A 20,994-nucleotide genomic window follows, 5' to 3' on the forward strand; every position below is an offset into this window, starting at 1 on the left:
GATTTCTTGCGCTATTCGCGTGGGAGCTGGGGAAGGGATTGAGCTGCGGGTGCGAAGGGGAGAAGACCACTAACCTCATTAAGCGCAGTCTCTGGCTTCCAGTGTAAAGCGGTGAGCTTCCAAAATTTAATCAATTCGTGGATTATAAAAGGGAAAGCAAGATGGATTTAAATCTGGCGAATTCGGATGGCTGAGGGCGTAAAAAGGGAGTCCGTCCCAGCAGCGGTGTGGAAAATGGCGCAGTAACAGATCGCAGGAATGGAGACGGGAAACTGAAACTATCTGCTGAGTGAGGTATGCTGAAGACCTCTGCTATTCTAGCGAGGCAACAGACTGTCTTTGCTTAAAGCTGCTTTAGAGCTTGCATAAAGTTACTTTGTTATCCTGCTGGGGGAACAGACCCTGCCGTAAATCTGAGATTGTACCTCTTTGATCTGCCTGACTTGAGCCCATAAAATTTAATTGCCTGCAACGCAGTATTTACCTAACTTTAACAACGTGAGCTTTAGGGTAAGAGGAGACAATTTTAACCCTATTTTTACTGGATTGCTGTGTGCTTTTGACTTTAAAACAGCGTTCTCTCCCACTTGGTGCCTTGGGATTTGGAAGTGGGTCCAATTGGATTAAGCCAGTAGCGGCTGAAGAGGAACTTCTCTCTTTGTGTTTTGCTCTGCTGTTTGTTTTCTCCTTGACTTTCCCAGCGGGATCCAGGCTTTCTTTGCTTTGTGCCTTTTGAGCTTTTGAGATGGAAATTTACATCCCCTAAAGATTTGGATTAAGCCTTATAAGAGGCTGAAGAGTTGCGGGACTTGGCTTCTTTTTTACAGGTATCGTTGTGGATTAAGCCAGCAAGTGGCTGAAGGGGAAAGAGAAACTAAACTCTAGAACAATAGACTGAATTATTATCATTGACTGTGTACAGAGTGGAAAACTACTGAGAGAAGGGAGGGGGAAAATAGACATTGGTGCCACCTGGTGGGGAAATTATAATATTGTATGTTGTTTTAAATTTGAGAGTTGAAACGTTAGAGCTCCACCTAGAGGTCACTTGGGTATTACAACCAAATTTTTGTTTTGAACTGAGAGCGCCCCCTAGAGTTTAAGATAAAAATTACAGGTATAAATCAAAGTTAAAGATGGCAGGAAAGGATGCAAAAAATGGAAAAAAGGGACTGGCAACACCAGCGGAAAGAAGAGGTTCAAAACAAGAAGAAGTCAGAGACCTGGACGTTTTATGGCAAAAAATTAAAGAAGAATTAAGACATAATGAACAACGTATGGAGAAGAAATTAGGGGAAGTGCAAGATACATTAGATAAGAAATTCGAAAAAGTGGAAGGAGCAGTGGGTGAACTCACTACAAAAATAAAGGATTTATCAGTAAGGTCTAAAGCACGGGTGTCAAACACAAGGCCCGGGGGCCAAATCCGGCCCGCCAGACCTCGTCATGTGGCCCGCCGAGCACCCCAGCCAGCGGGACCCAGCAGTGGGACCTTGCTGCTGAAGCGCCGCACCGACAAAGCGCTGACAAACAGATGGGGCCAGGGGGGTAGAAAGGCGGCTGGAGCAGCGCTGCGTGGAGTGCCCCGAGCCACAGCAGGAGAAGGAGGAGGCAGCTTGCCGGGGCAGCGCCCGACAGCGCCGCACGGAGAGTCCCGAGCCTCTGCGACACAGCAGTGCTCTGTAGCACTTTGAATCCTCCTCCTCCTGCCACGGCTCGGCGCCTGGAAACGGCTGCTGCTGCTGCTGCTGCTGCTGAAGCACAGACAAAGCACCCAGCAGCGCCGCGTGGAGGAGGAGGATTCAAAGTGCTACAGAGCACTGCTGCGTCCCAGAGGCTCGGGACTCTCCGCACGGCGCTGCCGGGCACCGATCCGGCAAGCCGCCTCCTCCTCCTCCTCTTGCCTCACCTCCTCCTCCTCCTGCCGCGGCTCAGCCTCTTGAACGTGAGCTCAGCAGCGGCTCAGCCCCACGAACTTGCAACTCTGAGGCTTTACGCACTTCTCCTAAAACGGACACCCGCTGCCTCACGATGCACGGGAAATGCTTTTTGCCCCTGGGTCCCTTCGCGCTCTTTTCTGGCGCTGAATCAAGGCGGCGACCCCCCCTTCCCTTTCTTTCTTCCTCTCTCTCGTTCTTATTCTTTCTTTCCCCCTCTCCTTCCTTCCTTCTTTATCTCTGTCTTCTCTCCCTCTTTCTTTTTCTTTCCTTCTTTATTCCTTCTTTCCTACTCTTCTTTCTCTCACCTCTTTCCTTCCTCTCTCCCTTCTGCTCCCTCTTTTCTTTCTTTCTTTCTTCCTTACTTCCTTCCTTTCTTCCTTCCGTCCTTCCCAACTTTCTTCCTCTCCCTCATTCTTATTCTTTCTTTCCCTCTACTTCCTTCCTTCTTTCTCCCTTTCCATCTTCTCTCCCTCTTTCTTTTTCTTTCCTTCTTTATTCCCTTCCTTATTTCCTACTCTTCTTTCTCTCCCCTCTTTCCTTCCTTCCTCTCTGCCTCCCACTCCCTCTTTTCTTCCTTCCTTCCTTCCTTCCTCCCTCCCCCCTCCCCCCCCTCTCCCTCTCCCTCTCCTCAGAAACATAGGATGCTGCTTTATACTTCTGGCCCTTAAACCCTGGAACCAGGAGAGCAGCTTCAGTGAGTCAACCTCAGCCAGTCCCTTTGGTGAAGGGTGGTGGCTCACTGGCAGAACATCTGTCCTGCATGCAGAAGGACCCCAGCATCTCCAGGTACTAGTAGCTCTGCAAAGCTCCTGCATGAAACCCTAGCGAGCCTCCACCACCCAGTGCAGTTACCAAAAAATCATTTTTAATAAATTGTACAATAATTGTACATTTGAATATCTACTTGCCATTATTCTGACTATGTTTCCGCTTTCAGAGCTAGTTATTACTTACATTATTACAAAAAACAGTAATAATTGAATGCAGTGACAATAATTTATGATAATAAAGAGTGGACACATAGTCCTACAGATACAACCGGCCCTTTGAGGGTGACCAAACTGCTGATGCGGCCCCCGATGAATTTGAGTTTGACACCCCTGGTCTAAAGTAACAGAAGAAGCGGTGAAGAAAAATCAGAAAGAAATTAAAGAAGTAAAAAAAGATTCAGATAAAGTCAAAGAAAAAATGGATAAATTAACAAATGTTAGATAACCTTGCGTTGATGGAGATGAAGCAAAAACAAATGAATCTGAAATTAAGGGGGATCCCAGAAGAACAAGATGAAGATATAAAGGCTAAAATCACCGCAGAATTGGCGAAATGGTTGGAAAAGACAGATGAAGAAGTGAGTAGCTCCATTGTTACTGCATTTAGAATAAGAGTTAAATCAGCAAAGGCCAAGGCAAGGAGAGCACCAGGAGACTGTCTGGTTATCTTCAATTCAATGGACTTGAGAAATGAAATACTGAGACTGAGTTTCACGAACAAGTTGATTATAGGAGGAAGACCTATAATCATCTTTAAAGAAATACCAGGAAGATTCTTACGCAAAAGGGACTCTTATAAATCGATGGTGTCATTGCTGAAGAATAATGGAGTACAACATAAGTGGGAATACCCAGAAGGAATCTCGTTTTATTATAAGGACAAAAAACACGTTCTGACAAGTATGCCTGACATCAGAAAATTTCTAAGGAAGTACCAGAAGTTCCTTGGAACGTTAGAACCTAGCCTGGCATATTTAGCAGAGACAGCCGAAGAGGAAGAGGAAGAACCAAAACCAAGAAGGAAAAGGAAGAAGAAAAATGAGGAAGAGCAAGAAAAAGAAGAAGAATCAGGAGAAGACAAAAAATCAGAGGAGGAAATGGAAGAAGAGGAAGATAAAGATAGTAATATAACTCCCATCCAAGACTAAATTAGAATTTAAAGAGAAATAAAGATGGCACTGAAGGTGTTGTCATGGAATGTAAATGGATTAAATGATAAGAAGAAAAGAAATAAAATTGAACATCTTTTAAAGAAGAAAAAATTGGATGTAATTTGCCTTCAAGAAACACATGTTGCAAAGAAACATAGACATATCTTAATTAATAAAGGATTGGGAAAAGAATTTATTAATTCCGTTGCTAGTAAAAAGAGAGGAGTAGTTTTGTATATAAAGGAGAAGTTGGACCCGAAACTGATCTCAAGAGACGAAGAGGGAAGAGTGATTGCTGTACAGATAACATTTCAGGGAGAAAAATTGATCTTAGCTGGAATCTATGCACCTAATGAAAACAAAGCAGAATTTTTCAAGTTGTTAGAGGAAAGATTAATGGAATACATGGATCAGAAGATCATCTTAATGGGAGATTTCAACGGAGTGGCAATACCTGACATGGATAGAACAAGAAAGAGAAAGCATGATGGAAAATTACCAAAATCCTTTTTTAATCTTGTGGAAAACCTGGGACTAGTGGATATCTGGAGACTAAAACACCCGACGGTGAAGCAATTCACCTTCTTCTCTGAACCAAATCAAAGTTCGGGAAGAATTGACCATATGTGGATATCCAAGGAACTAGTGCCCAGGACAATACGTACAGAGATTACGCCACGGACGTTGTCGGACCATAACTCAATATTCATGGAGATGAGAGGAAAAGAACAGAATTCTTTCAGATGGAGGATGAATGAAGAGCTGCTGGAAAACAAAGAAATCGTTGAAAAGGCTAAAGAAATGTTGAAGGATTATTTCCAATGGAATTTACATAAAGAAACAGGATTGGATATGGTATGGGATGCAAGTAAAGCAGTAATGAGAGGCTTTCTAATACAGAAAAATAGCTTTTTAAAGAAGAAAAAGGAAAAGAAAAAGGAAGAAATCCTGAAGCATCTCATGGAAAATGAGAAGAATTTGACTGAGAAACCATATGATCAGCAAATCAAAAATAATATCAAGATGTTACAGACGCAATTCTCCATGTTGGTAAACCAGGAGATAGAATGGAAGATAAAACAGATGAGACAAAAAAAATTTGAATCAGCAAATAAAACGGGGAAATTATTGGCTTGGCAATTGAGAAAACGTCAAAGTTAAAATACAATAAACAAAATCAAAATTCAAGAAGAATTGATGGAAGACCCAAAGGAAATTAGAAAGGCTTTTCAAAAATATTATAAGAATTTGTATTCTAAAGGAAAAGAAGATGCCATAAAAATAAAAGAGTATCTGGAAAAACATAAATTAAAGCAGATTTCAGAGAATGAAAGAAGTAAATTGAATGCCTCAATTACCGCTCAAGAAATTCAAAATGTGATAAAGAAGATGAAGTTGGGGAAAGCACCAGGCCCTGATGGACTGTCGGCAAAATATTATAAAGTATTGAATGAACAGCTGGCACCTGTCTTGGTGGAAGTAATGAACAATATACTTAAAGGAGGGAAGATCCCAGACACTTGGAAAGAAGCATACATAACATTGATACCGAAACCAGGTTCGGATGGTTTGGAAGTGAGGAATTACAGACCAATCTCTTTATTGAATAATGATTATAAGCTTTTTGCAGATATAATGGCAACAAGATTAAAAGAGATATTGAAACAATTGATTCATAAAGATCAAGCAGGTTTTCTACCTGGTCGGCAATTAAAAGACAATGTAAGACACATTATAGATGTGATAGAATATCTGGAGACCAGAATAGATAAACCTGTGGTATTAATGTTTATTGATGCAGAGAAAGCTTTTGATAATATATCTTGGCAATTTATGAAGACGAACCTGGAACAGATGAAAATAGAGGGATCTTTCATGAAGGGAATAGAAGCAATATATTCGGAACAAAGAGCAAAGTTGATAATAAATAATGTATTAACAGATTACTTTGAAATCATGAAGGGTACAAGACAAGGATGCCCGTTGTCACCGTTATTGTTCATTATGGTCTTGGAGGTATTATTAAATCAAATTAGAGAAATTGAAAAAATAAAAGGGATAAAAGTAGGTGCAAAAGAATTCAAGATAAGAGCAATTGCGGATGATCTTGTATTGACTTTAGAAAACCCCAAAGAAAGCGTTGGAGAAGTACTAGAAGTAATAGAAGAATTTGGACTTTTGGCTGGTTTTAAGTTAAATAAACAAAAAACGAAGATGATGATAAAAAATCTAGAGAAAGAGGAAAAAGAAGAGTTGCAACAAAAACATGGTATTGCAATCGCAAAAAAAGTACAATATTTAGGAATATGGATGACAGCAAAGAATATAAATCTATTCAATGATAATTATGAACCGGTTTGGAAAGAAATAAAGAAGGATTTAGAAGTATGGAACCGACTGAAGTTGTCGTTTCTTGGAAGAATAGCAGCAATAAAGATGAACGTGTTACCCAAAATGTTGTTCTTATTCCAAACAATACCGATCATAAAGGGGACAGGACAATTCAAAGAATGGCAAAAGGAATTGCAAAGATTTGTCTGGCAGGGGAAGAAGCCGAGAATAAAATATAAAATTTTGATTGATAGGAAAGAAAGAGGTGGTTTCTCCATGCCGGACTTAAAAACATATTTCGAAGCGTCCTGTCTCTGCTGGATAAAAGACTGGATAACATTGGGGAACACGGATTTATTAGACTTAGAAGGATTCAACAACAGAGCCGGTTGGCATGCATATTTATGGTATGATAAGAAAAAAACACATAAAGGATTTACAAATCATGGGATAAGAAGAACATTATTTGAAGTTTGGGAAAGGAATAAGATGCTGTTAGAGACTAAGACTCCATGGTGGATTTCACCAGTGGATGTATTTACTGTGAAAAAGGTGAATATGGAAGGAGAGAGATTAATATATGAAAAAATTCTAAGGAAATCAGAACAAGGATGGAAATTGAAAACATACGAAGAAATTAAAGACTCTCTAACTAGTTGGTTGCAATACCACCAAATAAATGATATATTTTCCAAAGATAAAAAGATAGGTTTTGAAGATAAAAAATCCAAATTCCACGTAGAGCTGCTAGAAGGCAAAACAAAATTCTTGTCTAGAATGTATGATTTGTTGTTAGAATGGCATACAAAAGATGAATTGACAAAAGAGGCGATGATTAAGTGGGCAAAAGATTTTGGGCACAATATAGATTATGACTGTTGGTTGAAGTTGTGGAACCAAACATTAAAATTTACTGCATGTACCTCTTACCCAATGACCCCTCCCTAATAAAGGTAAGCGGGAATCCCCAAGTTTGATTTGCTTGGATCATTTTCTTGATCATACTAATCCTGACACAATAGCAATGCAGAAATCATGCACCAGGGTGTGCCATTGTTAGTGAACTGCTTTAGTTGGGCTTCAGCTAATTTACCAAACTTCTTGTTGTTGTTTAGTCGTGTCCGACTCTTCGTGACCCCATGGACCACAGCACGCCAGACACTCCTGTCTTGCACTGCCTCCCGCAGTTTGGTCAAACTCATGTTTGTAGCTTCAAGAACACTGTCCAGCCATCTCGTCCTCTGTCGTCCCCTTCTCCTTGTGCCCTCCATCTTTCTCAACATCAGGGTCTTTTCCAGGGAGTCTTCTCTTCTCATGAGGTGGCCAAAGTATTGGAGCCTCAGCTTCACGATCTGTCCTTCCAGTGAGCACTCGGGGCTGGTTTCCTTCAGAATGGATAGGTTTGATCTTCTTGCAGTCCATGGGACTTTCAAGAGTCTCCTCCAGCACCATAATTCAAAAGCATAAATTCTTCGGCGATCAGCCTTCTTTATGGTCCAGCTCTCACTTATAGCACAAACTTATAGCCGACATGAAAATGCCACTAGAGATGAGATTATCAGCTGCTCTTCACGAAGTTACTTTGGTTCCTAACAACAGTGGTGCTGAGAAGCTGCAGCAGTACATGGAGCTGTCTGCTGACCAAATGCAAGAGAAGTCCAACTTCACACTGGTGGAGAAGCGCACAAATAAACTCATCTGGAAGGCCCATGTGAAACGAGGTACGTATGACCGAGGGAAGATCACAAGGTTGGACCGTAGGTTGGGAGGCAGGATGGCAAAGGGCATCCCAGTCACATTCCCTCTTTGACTGCCTCTTTCTTGTTCTCTTGCAGAAGAGTTAGATCCAGGTCAGATGAATTCCTCTATTCTACACCCAGTACAAGGTAAGCAAGTTTTATTTCCCTGTAGTTATATCCCAGCTCCCTCCCAAGGGGGCAGAGAGCTGTGGGAATGTTCAGGAATGTGGATGAGGAGATATTGTTTAATACTGTATATCCCATCCCCACTTGCGCTAGCAAGCACCAAACTTTAGCAGAGTAAAAACATTTCCCTTTTGCAAAATGCACAGCAGAAAAGCGTTCGCGCAGGCTTGATTTAAGCCTATAAAATAAAGTGTATTTCCCTGGTATTTCCCCCTTTTTCCCTCTTAAAAGTATAAAAGATGTTTTCTAACAAGCATCTTGAGGTACAACACACTCAAGAGGTAGACTTGCTTAGGTATAAAGTAAAATATACATTGTGAAGTTCACTTATAGGAAATGAGACTCCATCTCATCTCTCTCTGGGCTGGAAGCCTAGAGGGAGACTCACTAAGATGTTGCTTCTTAGATGTGTGTAGTCCAAGAGGTCTGGTCCAAGAGAAGGAAATGGCTTCTCGCTAATGAATTTATCTGCCTCTTCCCCAACTCATTTGCATGATGACTGCACTTAACCCTTTGCATCCCACAAACCCCTTCTCAGGCAATTCACAACATACACAAAAACATACATAAACAACTTTAATCAACCACCCAAGAGTCCCAGCTTGCCACGAAGATCCTGGAACTTCTCTCTTAGCAGGGGCTTTGTTAGAATGTCTGCAGTCATCTGTTCAGTGTTGCAGTAACACATTTCAACAAGTCCATCCTCGATCACCTGGCGTATGTAGTGGTACCTGACCCCAATGTGTTTAGTGCGTGCAAGGAACTTTTCGCTTTGTGTCAGCTTTATACTGCTCTGATTGTCCTCCATCAAGCTGACAGGTCCCCTCCTTGGCACGCCAAAGTCCTTCAGGAGTTGATCCAGCCAGGCGATCTCTCTGCAAGCCTCCAAAGTTGCAATGTATTGGGATTCTGAGGACGATAAAACTATACATTTATGTTTATAACTTCCCCATGCAATAGCTCCGTCCCCATACATAAAAACATAACCACTGGTGGACTTATAATCCTTATTATCCCCAGCCCAATCCGCGTCAGTGTACCCAAGCAGTTTAGGGTCTCTGACAGCTGGCAGTTTTAATTTACAGTCCATGGTTCCCTTTAGATAACGAACAACCCTCTTAACACCAGCCCAATCATGCTCAGTGGGACAACTTACTTTCCCACTTAGGATCCCCACTGCACTTGCCAGGTCAGGTCTGCATGTGGTAACCAAATACAAAAGTTTACCAATCGCTGACCCGTATTGCGTGTTGTTTGGCAGCAACTTTAAACCTTGTTGATTCTTCAAGAAGTCTGTGGCCATTGGTGTCGCAACTGGGTGTGCATCCTGCATCTGCATGCTTTCAATCAGTTCAGTTATCTTTTGCCTTTGGCTGAGTAAGAACGATCCATCCTCTTCTCTCTCAACTTGAATTCCCAAGTAGTATTTCACTTTTCCTAGTTCCTTGACCTCTACTTCCCTGTTGAGATGCTCTTTATAGTCCTTCTCATTTGACGTAGAAATTAAAAGGTCGTCAACAAAGGCTAAAATATACAAAAATTGTCCATTCCTTTGTTTGGTGTACAAGCACTTATCAGCAGTCCCTTGCTTGTACCCAAGCTGCACCAGCATCTCATGGAGTTTCTGGTTCCAAGCCCTCGCTGCTTGCTTCAAACCATAAAGTCCTTTCTGCAGCTTGCACACTAGATGCACCTCATTTGGTTTAATGAAACCTTTGGGCTGCTTCATATAAATCTGCTCAGAAATTTCGCCGTGAAGAAAGGCTGTCGCAATGTCAATATGGTAAACCGACATTTGCTTAGATGCTGCAATACTTAAAAGTAGTCTGACACTGCTGTATCAAACTGTCGGTGCAAACACTTGATCATAATCCTCACCATACTTCTGGGAAAAACCTTGTGCCACAAGCCTAGCTTTGTAGCGTTGCACCTCCCCTTCTGAACCCTTTTTAACCTTGAACACCCATTTACTTCCAATTGCTTCCTTACCAGGAGGTAGTTCTGTGAGTGTCCAGGTCCTGTTCCAATGAAGTGCATCTATCTCCTCCTGAGCAGCTTTCCTCCAGAGACTGGCTTCATCCGGTGGCATCCTCTCTATCTCTTCCCATTTGGAAGGTTCCTGTGGAGACGCCGACCTTGTAAGGTAGGACAGCCGTAATGGTGGAACACCTCTGTAGGTTCTGGATGAGTGTCTGACCTCTGGTCTTTCGACTGCATCAGCTTCCTCATCCTCCTCCAGCAGTGGTATATCCCCATACAGCTGCTCCTCATCCTCTTCATCTCTGGTGCTGCCAGGGGCCTGGACCTCCGCGTCTTCTCGGGTGTCACCTATAGGGGGTGTTACAACACTAGAAGGTGGATTAGTGCTTTGTATTGGTTCAAAAGGATAAAATACAAACTCCTCACTCCTTGGTTCCACACTTGCTTGATCCCTTTTGCTTGGTTGGGCCATCCTTGTAGACTGGTTCCGCTGGTTCTCTGAAATATTAAGCTCATATACACCATCCTTTAGTTTGCCTTCAACATAAACTTCATCATGCTTAGTCACGATACATTGCCCTTTTTCAAATGTAATTTTAAAACCTTTCCTGTCCAAACTGGACACGCTGAGTAAGTTGCAGTTAAGCTTTGGTGCAAACTTAACTTCAGTTATCTTAGTATTAATTGTTTCATGATCTACGTTGAATTTTAAATTCACAGTTCCTGCACCAATTGCCTTCACTACGTTGCCATCAGCAATTTCAATTTCAGAGGTTTCATCCTCATTTAGCTCATTAAAATACTCCTTTTCATAAGAAACATGTGAACTCGCTCCACTGTCAAGAATCCACTTATTGCGCTTATTTTCATGATTCTGGACAGCTAGACTCCTCTCCTGCATCAACATGGTTTGCTCACGACTCCCCTTCTTAACGCCTTGTGGTTTTGAGGGGTGGGATTCAACTTTATCCCCATTTGGACCCTTGCAGTTCCTTGCTATGTGGTCTTTGCCATTGCATTTGAAACAATTTATTTCTCTAGACCAGGGGTCCCCAGACTACGGCCCCCGGGCCGGATGCGGCCCAATTGGCCTCCCAATCCGGCCCGCGACGACCCCCGCCGCCCGCTGCCGCCGCCCGCTCTTACGGCACGCAGCGCGGCGGCGATCTTCCAAATCGGAAAAAAAATCGCCGAAAATCCTTTGTGTGCATGCGTATGGGCCTCTCCCGACCCAGAAGAGGTCATTTCCGGTGCACTTCCAGGTCGGGGGAGGCCCATACGCATGCGCACAAGTGATTTTCGACGATTTTTTCCGACCGGGAAGCGCGCCAGTGCGCCATTAAGTGTGTGTGCGCATGCGCACGGGTGCGCACTCCCCTGCCCTCCGGCCCGCCACGCAGTCGGCGCGGCGGGCACCAGCCCAAAGCCCAGTAAGTCTGGGGACCCCTGCTCTAGACGTCTCTCTGGACCTTCCAAAATGCTTGGATGCATAGCTGCTATCCTTCCTCCTTGGATTCCTTTCTTGAGAATCAAGGCTATCTCTGCATTCCTCTCTTAAATGGTTGATGAGCTCCAGGGTGGATTTGATTTAAATCAAACTGATTTAAATCATGATTTAAATCACGATTTAAATCACTAGTCAGTAAGGCTTGATTTAAATCATAGTTTTCTACATAAAGACTAATTCTTGCTGGTATAACTTTAATATGCAAGTAGATGAAGATTTTTAGAATAACAACTTTTCATATTAGTTTTTTATCCCCAGTTTAATAGGTTACTCATTCAAATTTGGACAACTTTACTGTTGTACTTAGGAAGGAGAAAAATAATCATTACCTTAATAATAACAATTTAAATAAATTTATTCAACCAAAACAATAACATTACAGCATATGTTATTTGCTTAAACAAACATCCATGTTTGTTAACTAATTTGGCTAAACAAAAACAAAATGTATATATTTTAAGAAACTTAGACTGTCAGCCCAGCCTACAAATGAAAAACTTAAATACTGTCCACTCCAAACAATCAGAAAAATATTGTTTCTATTCTATTCACTGAACTTCTTGAAACTTAGCACTGAAGGGATTGTTTCTGTATTCATAGGTTTGTAGAACAATAGGATTAAGGTCTTTTTCTCAACTCTGTTCATGTTATAACATTTTTGCTGTGAAGAAGAGGCATGTGATCTCTGTTGAGTCAAATTCAGTTTTGAGAACTGCAAAAGTAAACCAAGCACCTGTGATAATATCTTGTAGGCAGAGAAACTGCCCAATAATCTTACAAAAACCTCTGGAAGAGCATGACATTGTGAATGGATTAATGGAATTTATTTAACCAAAAATTTAAACATATACAACCTTATTCTACATAATTAAAAAAACTAATCTTAATTTCATGATGGAATAACCTTTGGATGGTAATATATTCTCCTCAATAAGCATTTTATTTCAAAAAATCAATTTAAATAAAAAAAATCGATTTAAATCAAAAAAATCCGATTTAATTCAAAAAAATCCGATTTTTTTAAAAAAATCATTGATTTTTATCCACCCTGATGAGCTCATTAAAAGTTAGATCTTTTGTGTGATCCATTATACTTTTAAATGGAGCAAATTCAGGTCCCAATGATGCAAGCATAAACGTTACTTTAGTCACATCATCAAAGGCTCTGGGAGTAAGGGCAATTCTTTGAACAATCTCAGAAAAATTCTTAAAATGCTCTGTAAACTCTTCTCTAGAATTCATCTTCAACTTGAGTAACTTATCCAACAAATATCTATAGGAACTCTCTGTAGATTGTGCATAAATGCGTTCAATGTCCTCTAGGATCTTAGATGCATCATTTTCAAAATTTATCATCGATAGATGCTCAAAATTATGTGCTTGGCTTCATCATTTTTAATACTCCAAGCTTCTATCTTGGCTAAAGCTTCTTCATCGGTTCCTGTAAGCTTTTCTTCCTTAATGGCCTGCAGAACACGCCCAGCAGCAAGATAAACTAAAATGTGCTGCTTCCACTGCACAAAATTATTGTCATCCAGCAGCATAAAACTTGGTCTTGCCTCACTACCAAAACTGGAGCTTGCCATCTTAAAACTTCAAAAATCCCCAAAATTCCCAAAATTCAAGATCTTTCAAAAATCAAAATCTCAAAAATATCTTCACTACCTCTGAGCTTTCTCAGTACTGTAAACTCTGAGGGAAGGGAGGGGTAGTTAATCCCCCAAGCACACTGCAGAACAAAGAGACCATGTGCTCAACCAGGAAATCTTAACTGGAAAAATCCTACAGAGTTCAAAATCACAATCCAAATCAATCCTTCAAAAATACACAATATGAGTCCTTGAAGTCCAATAGAGTCTGATCCAAGAGGAGGAAATGGCTTCTCGCTAGTGAATTTATCTGCCACTTCCCTAACTCATTTGCATGTGGAGGAACAGGAAACCAAGCTAGTCCTCCAAGTGGACTCTCTAGGGCTTGTTGTGACTTGACTGCACTTAACCCTTTGCATCCCACAAAAGCAAGGGCTGAGGCGCTAAAGAAAGCTTGTTCATGCATAATGAGATAAGAATCCAATGTCTTAATTCATCCCAGGGGGCTCCATGGTTTTAAGCTTGGTAATGAGTTCCAATTTAGCATCTTCTCTTTCCTGTCTGTTCCTGAAATTTTTCTGTAATAAAACAGCTGCTTTGAGATCTTGTATAGAATGTCCTGGGAGATTGAAGTGTTCTCCTACTGGTTTCTCAGTCTTGTGGTTCCTGATGTCAGATTTATGTCCATTTATCCTTTGGCGTAGGGTTTGGCCTGTTTGTCCAATATAGATAGCTGAAGGGCACTGTTGGCATTTGATGGCATACACAATGTTAGAAGATGAGCAATTAAATAGTCCTGAGATGGTATGTTGGATGTTGTTGGGGCCAGTAATGATGTTGTCCGGATGTATGTGGCAGCAAAGTTGGCATCTGGGTTCATTGCAGGCTCTGGTACCAGTGTCCATGTTAAGTCTGGTGGTTGTATTGTTGTGGGTGAGGAGTTGATTAAGATTGGGTGGCTGTCTGTAGGCAATGAAAGGTCTTCCTCCCAGAGCTTGAGAAAGGGAGCTGTCATTGTCCAGGAGAGGCTGTAGATCTCTGATGATGCGTTCTGATGAGGAAAGGAGAATTAGACCAGGGGGTCAGCAGGGGTCAGCAGGACCTATTTTGATGAAACCAGTAACAACCAAATGCTTTCCCCACCCCAGCCTGATCACGAAAAGAGATACCTTTGGGGACTGCTTCTTCTGTCTCTCCCAATACTCTTGGGCTTTCAGGCTTCTCCACTGGAGGCAAACACTCTAGGGAGCAAAATACAAGCTGCATTAGTTCCCTTCCAACTGCACAGTTCTACGATTCCTGGTCCAAAAAGCCATGTTAACAAACATTCTAAAGCAAACCACAACAATCCACTTGTTAGTATGTCATTAACTGGGAATGTGGGCGTAGGACTAAAATGGCCGTCTGGATGCAAAAGCTCTCCGTGCAACAATGAGACCTGATAAGATAAAACAGAGAGTCCAAGTCTCCTCTTACCATCTCTTTTAAAGAATACACTAACCACTGCTGTTTCCTTTTTTTTATTCTCTCTAATCTTTATTAAGTATTTCGGATAAAATTACATATGTACAATCTGCACACATGTATCCATAAACAAAATGATTACAAATCGTAACTCACAACGTTCATGGCAAAAAAGAAGAAAGATCTCTAAACAAAGCATATAAACAATTTACAGTGATGTACATAGAAAAAGAGAGAAAAAGAAAAGAGAGGTAAAAATAGAGATAAGAGAGCAAAAGAAAGAAGAAAAAGAAAATGAAGAAAAGTGAGAAGAAAAGAGAAAGATCCTGACTTCCACCGCTTCCTCATGCAGTAAGTAAAATAATATATTTTTATCTTAACTGTCTTCTTATCCTTTGCCAATAATAAAGTCAATTTTTATGCTTCCATTCTTTAAAGCTTTCGTTTCGTCGATGACAGGGTTAGTCCAGACATAGCCAGATTTTGGTTCCCAGACCTTGTTTACCTAGATAATCATTTAAATATCCCCATTGTTTTCTTATTATGATTTTTGTTTTTTGTTTTTTAAACATACTTTTTATTAATTTTACAAAATACAAAAAAACAAAAAAACGGTACATACTTAAACCCCTTTTCCACCTCCTTCCTACCCACCCACATGGGTCCTCCCCTGCCACAGAAGTATCCCATGTTTGTGAACAGTCAGAAATGGTCCATTTTATGCTTGGATTTCTGTCCTCCTCCCCCTCCCCTGACCCCAAAGCCCCCCCCTGCCACCAGGGAGCTCCAGCAAACCAGGGCAGTACGCAGGAGGACATCCATCCAACCATCTATTGTTATACCAAAAAAAGAGAAAAATAGAAATAGGAAAAAAAGGGGAAAAAGAAAGGGCGAAGAAAAAAAAGAAAAAGAAAAAAACAATACAAAACAGAAAAATTTTTCTTGCATTCATAGTTGAAAAACCATATTTTATGGGCTTCCCCTCCCCCCCTTCCCCGGTTTTCATCCCTTTTTTATCATCTGCAACAGTTTCTTACTTTATAAAAATACACCTTTGTATCTTATACAACTTATAAATCAATTGTTAACATTTTCATCTAATATTCAAATCACTGAAAATTCAAACTCCCATTTTCTCTTCCCGTGCCTAATTTTTTTTTTCTCCCTCTATAAGCCTCCATATTTTCACATTTTCCAAAATCCATTCACTTTTAAAACTATAACTATTCTCAATTTAACCTTACATCCCCGATTACCGGCTCCACCCCCCCCAATCCAGCAAATTCCAAAATCAGCAGACCAGTTATAAACCTGTTAATCCATCCTTATAATCACAACATCACTTTCCCTTCACCCCACCCCCTGTTTACAGTCTCTTGCCATCCAGGTCACCATACAGGACCCCTGAATTTCTTCTCTTCTCTGCATATTTTTTCCTTCTTCCCTGTGGGCGTTCTGGAGTTCCAATAATACCAATCGTGCCCCCCTCAAAGACAGGGCACTCCATCCAACTTTTTGTAGAGTAGAGTCATCATTTTTTTCATGGTGTGTTTCATTTTGTGTTGAATCATCACAGTCCTCATCTTCATCTTTTCCTTCCCCATCATTGTCATTCTCACATTGCTCTTTTTCAGTGTCAAAAGCTTCATCTCCTAGAAAATCATATTCCGCCATCACCTCCTGAAATTTCTGCTGTAACTCCTGTCGTCGTGTCTCCTCTTGACATAACTCTATTCTTGTTTCCCACATTAAGGTCAAAACAGACCGCTGGAACTCAGGGGAACACTTTTTTGTTGACATATTTCAGTCCTGCCAAGGTCAAAACTTATCACGTGGGGTGGAATATGATCACAGTTTATTTTCTCGACTCCATTTTAACAAGCTGGCTGCATTCTTCAAGTCTTGTTAACAATAAAGTTCGAACTCACATTTCACAAGCACTTAAGCCAAAAAAGAAATTCCACAAAGTCCAGAAATACAAAGTGAAGTAAAAATTGACTTATAAATCCTGATCAACTCACTGAATTGCCTAGGCTGCCGGCTCCCGAGGGAAAGAAAGGTTTTTCTTAGGCTTTACCTCATTGCTGCAGGGCAGTCATAAACCACAGTCTCTCTCCCCTTTTCACCCTGCATCAAAGGGGATATTCTCTTTGATGCCTTTGAGGGATCCTTTTGAATTACAAATCTTCTGTTTATGGCTTCGGGTTTCTATTTACTGTCTCTTTGTTGCCGTGGGGGGGGGGGTGGCTTCCTCTTTTCTCCCCTCTCTCCCAGACCAAATTGTTTTATAATCCAAATCGTGAGGTTACTTACAGTCTTTTCCAATCGTTTTATTTTCGGAAGAATCCAGCGCTCTCCGCCTTCGGCTTGAAGCTTCTCCCTGCTAGAATAACGTTGCCGCTCAAAATGGCCCCCGCGACTTCTACCCTCCTCGCTCCGGAGCTCTTATTAGAGCTAACCGAAGAGTTGGGGAGTCCGGATTGGGTCTGTGCCGAGCAAATTGCCCTCGGGACGCCCTTCCCGAGGTTCTAAGGGGCGCAGCGTTGCTCTCGCTGCCCTCCCCACTCCTAGCAGAGACGGGCCGTCTCGGAGACGAGACGAAACCCCGCCGATCGACGCTGGCGCTGAATCCGGAAGCCCTATTTTCTTATTATGATTTTTGGTTTGTTGTTAATTACATCTGTCAATTTTGCTAGTTCCAGATATTCGCATATTTTATTAATCCATTCACCCTTTGTCGGGATATCTGTACTTTTCCATTTACTTGACACTAGCATTCTGGCAGCTGTTGAAGCGTACATAAAAATATTTTTCATCTCACCTGGAATCTCATTATATAGAATGCCTAATAGATACATTTCCGCCTTTTTAGAAAGACATTTTTATCAATTTTTTGATCTCTTCATGAATTAATTCCCAGAATTTTTTACTTATGGGACATGCCCACCATTGCATCTCCAGCATTTATTGCTGCATGAATTATTCATTTTTGCCAGTTTACTGGGCACCAGAATACACTAACCACTGCTGTTTCCTAACTCCCCTGCTGGAGCTGGGGTGGTGAGAAAGTCCCCCCCCCCCAATTCATCTGCCTTTGGGACATGTAGTTAAAACAAAAATGTAAAATGAAGATATTACTGATTACTAATATCCATGGGATTCCACTTGCCAAATGATCTCTCTTGTCTAATAGCAAACTCAACTAGTGAATGCAAAGGCTAGGTAGCCCAAACAGGGTTACAAGAGAGAGAAACAAAATAGTTTTATTAAGAACTAAAGGGGTAATCCTGCTCCAAACAAAACACAGACCAATGAACACTGAGTATACAGAACATAACAGTTAAGCTGAGCAAATACTTTGTGCTTTGTTCACTGAACCACTGAAGAATTGCAAAAAGGAATTACTTAAGAAGTGCTGCTCCACCATTTCATAGATCGTATTTGGGAAAACACACAGCAAGGCATTGCTCTTCCCTGAGGATCTCAGCAAGGGCGTTTGAAGTGGAGGGCGGAGTTCCCCGGGGTCCACTTGGGGTGTGTGTGACAAGATGGCCCCTGCCTCCCCCAGCTGTAGAGTGGCCGAGGGCGCATGCAGTCAGTATGGGTGCCGCTTGCACGGCATCCATACAGGATGCCTCTCACATGGCGACCGTACAGGCTGCTGCGCGTGCACACTCCGTAGGGATGCCACACATGCGCAGTCCGTACAGACATCACGCATGCGTCACTGGGCAGTTCGCCCCGCCCCTCGGAGTCCCACCCCGGGTGCTGGAGAGGGTTCCTTCACCACTGGATCTCAGAAAAGGAAACTGATGAAAAATACTTTGTTCAAACTCACCATGTACTGAATTTTACTTCCTCCTGCAGGTGGAAGTAAAAACAGATCCTCCTGCAAAATCCCAGTCGAAACATTTGCATCATTAGCATCCAATACAAAATGTGATACGTGCATTTTCTCTTGTGAAGTAATCTTGAGCAAAAGCCTTAAGCTCTCATACTTCACATTTGGTGCAATAGTCTCAATGTTGTTTTCACCTTGAACCTGTGAAAACCCTGTTGTGACCAGTTTGGCTGTGTGCCTCGCTACCTTGCCATGTTGGTCAGTTTCGGCCTTAAAGACCCACCTGCTATCTACCAGCTTCATTCCTGGGACCATTTTAACCAGTTCCCAGGTCTGATTCCTATCTAAGGAATCAATCTCTGCTTTCATGGCAGCTAGCCATGGTTGAGCATCTTTTGAGGTCATTTCCTGAACCTCCTTGAAGCTTGCAGGTTCAAAAACCTTTTCTGAGCTTCTAAGAACAGCAACAGCAGTCTTAGCAAACTCATCAGCAAATCTCTCAGGCTGTTTGCCTGTTGTGGCCTCTTCAGATTTGCAAACACTCATGTCCTCTTTCTCTGGAGAAAAATGACCAATGGTGAGCAGTGATTCTACCAATTCAGTGTCAGAGTCAACTGCAGGTCTGAGTGAGGTTTCAACACCTTCGTAGCCTGCTGCATCACCAGCCACAGCAGTACCACTACCTCCCACTGAATTAGAACCATCCTGATCATCATCTGCAGCTTGTGCTGCACCATTCTCACCTTGATGAATTACACCACCACTTGGGTGAATCACATCATTTGCATGAACCAGGAAAATTCCCCCACCTTCCTCCCACTTGGGATTGGTAGCACCACCTAGGTGAACCAGGGAAAATTCCTCCTTTACCACCCCCTTGGGATTGACATCACCATCTGGGTGAACCATGGAAATACCTCCCATTTGCACGTTCTCTGGATTGGCACTGTGCAACAAGGGTGTAAGTCCCTGCTGCATTAATTCTCCAGAATTCCCAGCTCCCTCACACAAACCACCCTCCCAAGAACTTTTGGGACGTGAGAGATCCTTTTGAATTCACTTCTCATCCAGGAAAGCATCTAGCTCCTGAGAAGTGAATTCACCTTCACTGGGACCGGAGCATTTCACTCCAATGGGATTGGCACCATCATCACTCCTGGTGTACCTTTCCTCACTCTCTGAGGGAGTCAGTTGACCATCTTGGTCATTTGCAACCTCATCCACTGAAAGTGTCATTTGATCAGCTAGATCAATATGAATCACTTCACAGGGTGTGGAAGTCTGTCTGCTAGACAGCTTCCCATCATCAGCAATTACATTATTGCATTCTGCAAAAGAATCACAGGGTTGAACCTTTAAACCCTCTCTATTCTCCTCCTTGGACACCTCCTGCAAACCCAGGTGACCATTGGTGTGATCAAAACCACCTGTAAGAAGAAGCTGATTAGTGTTAGCATCACAGGCAACTTCAGGCATATCAACCACATTTTAATCAACATAATCAAAAGTAAACACATATTGATTATCAACTCTTGGAGCATTCAGAAATTCCTCATCGCCTTTCTTGATGAGACAGCTTCCATTTTCAAAAGAAATTCCATACCCTTCTTCAGACATCTGTGAAATGGAAAGCAAATTATTTTGTGCATCTTGCACATACAAAACATCACATAGTGTCAAGTTCAGTCCTCCTAAGTAAACATGTCCAGTTCCTTGCACACTTAAAAGTCCTTCACTAGACTTCACGAAACCATCCTGTGAAGAAAAGCAAGCAAACAAACTTCTGTCACTGCAAATGTGCTTCTGAACTGTGGAACTGACAACAAACTTGCGTTGAACTTTTCGAGCCAGCAAAGTCCCGTTTTGCTGCTGTGTGGGCTTCTGCTCCTGGCCGCCCCCCTTCTCCTTGCCTTGTGACACTGTTGTGGGCTGCAATTCTCCCCCCTTCGGCTGGGCCTTGTCTACAAGCTTCACTTTTGTGGGCATCTCCTTGCCCCTCCTTCGCGACAAAGCTGCACCTGCAGGCTTGTGTTTACGTCTCGGCTTCTGGAAAGACTTTGAAGACTGACCTTGGTTCCCACGGGACTGCACGGCTGTGTGGGATGATGATGCCATCTCTCGCTGAGATTTGCAACTGGCGCCCTCAGCCATTTCCATTGAAGCACTCTGTGCAGCCACTTGTTCCAGGTCTGACATGACAGCCAGCTCCTGCTGCAATTCCCAAGTGGCGCCCTCAGCTCTTGCATTCACTGGAGACTGCACCCCCACCAGGTCTGACATCACAGCCAGCTCTTCCTGTGGTTTGCAACCGGGTGCCCCAGCACTCCAGCAATCATTTGGGGAATCGCCATCACAGCTTCCTCCCCCTCCAAGAGCTAGCTTCAACGATTCCCACATCTCGCAAGCCGAATTGCATGCACCGACGTAAATCAATGGTCCCGGACACAAACTTAGGATAATCATTCCTCTCGCAAAAGAATCATCTGACTTCCAGCT

At 42.3% G+C, this 20,994-nt stretch overlaps 2 protein-coding genes across 8 annotated transcripts in view; both read right to left on the minus strand.

Moving 5' to 3' along the window:
- LOC132593050 (uncharacterized) overlaps positions 1–20,994 on the minus strand; it is a 194,476-nt gene that overhangs the window by 158,901 nt on the left and 14,581 nt on the right. For 6 of the 7 annotated variants that reach the window (XM_060281736.1, XM_060281740.1, XM_060281737.1 and 3 more), the window contains 2 exons: positions 14,363–14,434; positions 12,971–14,244 (listed from right to left, as the gene is read on the minus strand). The exons of the other annotated variant lie outside the window; for it this stretch is intronic. In XM_060281736.1, coding sequence (XP_060137719.1) covers positions 13,682–14,244; positions 14,363–14,434 — 635 coding nt within the window. In that variant the 3' untranslated portion in view covers positions 12,971–13,681. Of the gene's footprint in view, positions 1–12,970; positions 14,245–14,362; positions 14,435–20,994 lie in introns of those variants that run through there. 7 annotated transcript variants of the gene reach the window in all.
- Positions 8,677–11,275, minus strand: LOC132593052 (uncharacterized). The gene is made up of 2 exons (XM_060281760.1): positions 10,107–11,275; positions 8,677–9,026 (listed from the first exon to the last, which is right to left on the minus strand). Exons 1-2 carry the CDS (start codon positions 11,002–11,004, stop codon positions 8,698–8,700), a joined length of 1,227 nt encoding a protein of 408 aa, XP_060137743.1. The 5' UTR covers positions 11,005–11,275; the 3' UTR covers positions 8,677–8,697.

The sequence above is a fragment of the Zootoca vivipara genome, chromosome 13, assembly GCF_963506605.1.
Source record: "Zootoca vivipara chromosome 13, rZooViv1.1, whole genome shotgun sequence".
NCBI classification, from domain to species: Eukaryota; Metazoa; Chordata; class Lepidosauria; order Squamata; family Lacertidae; genus Zootoca; species Zootoca vivipara.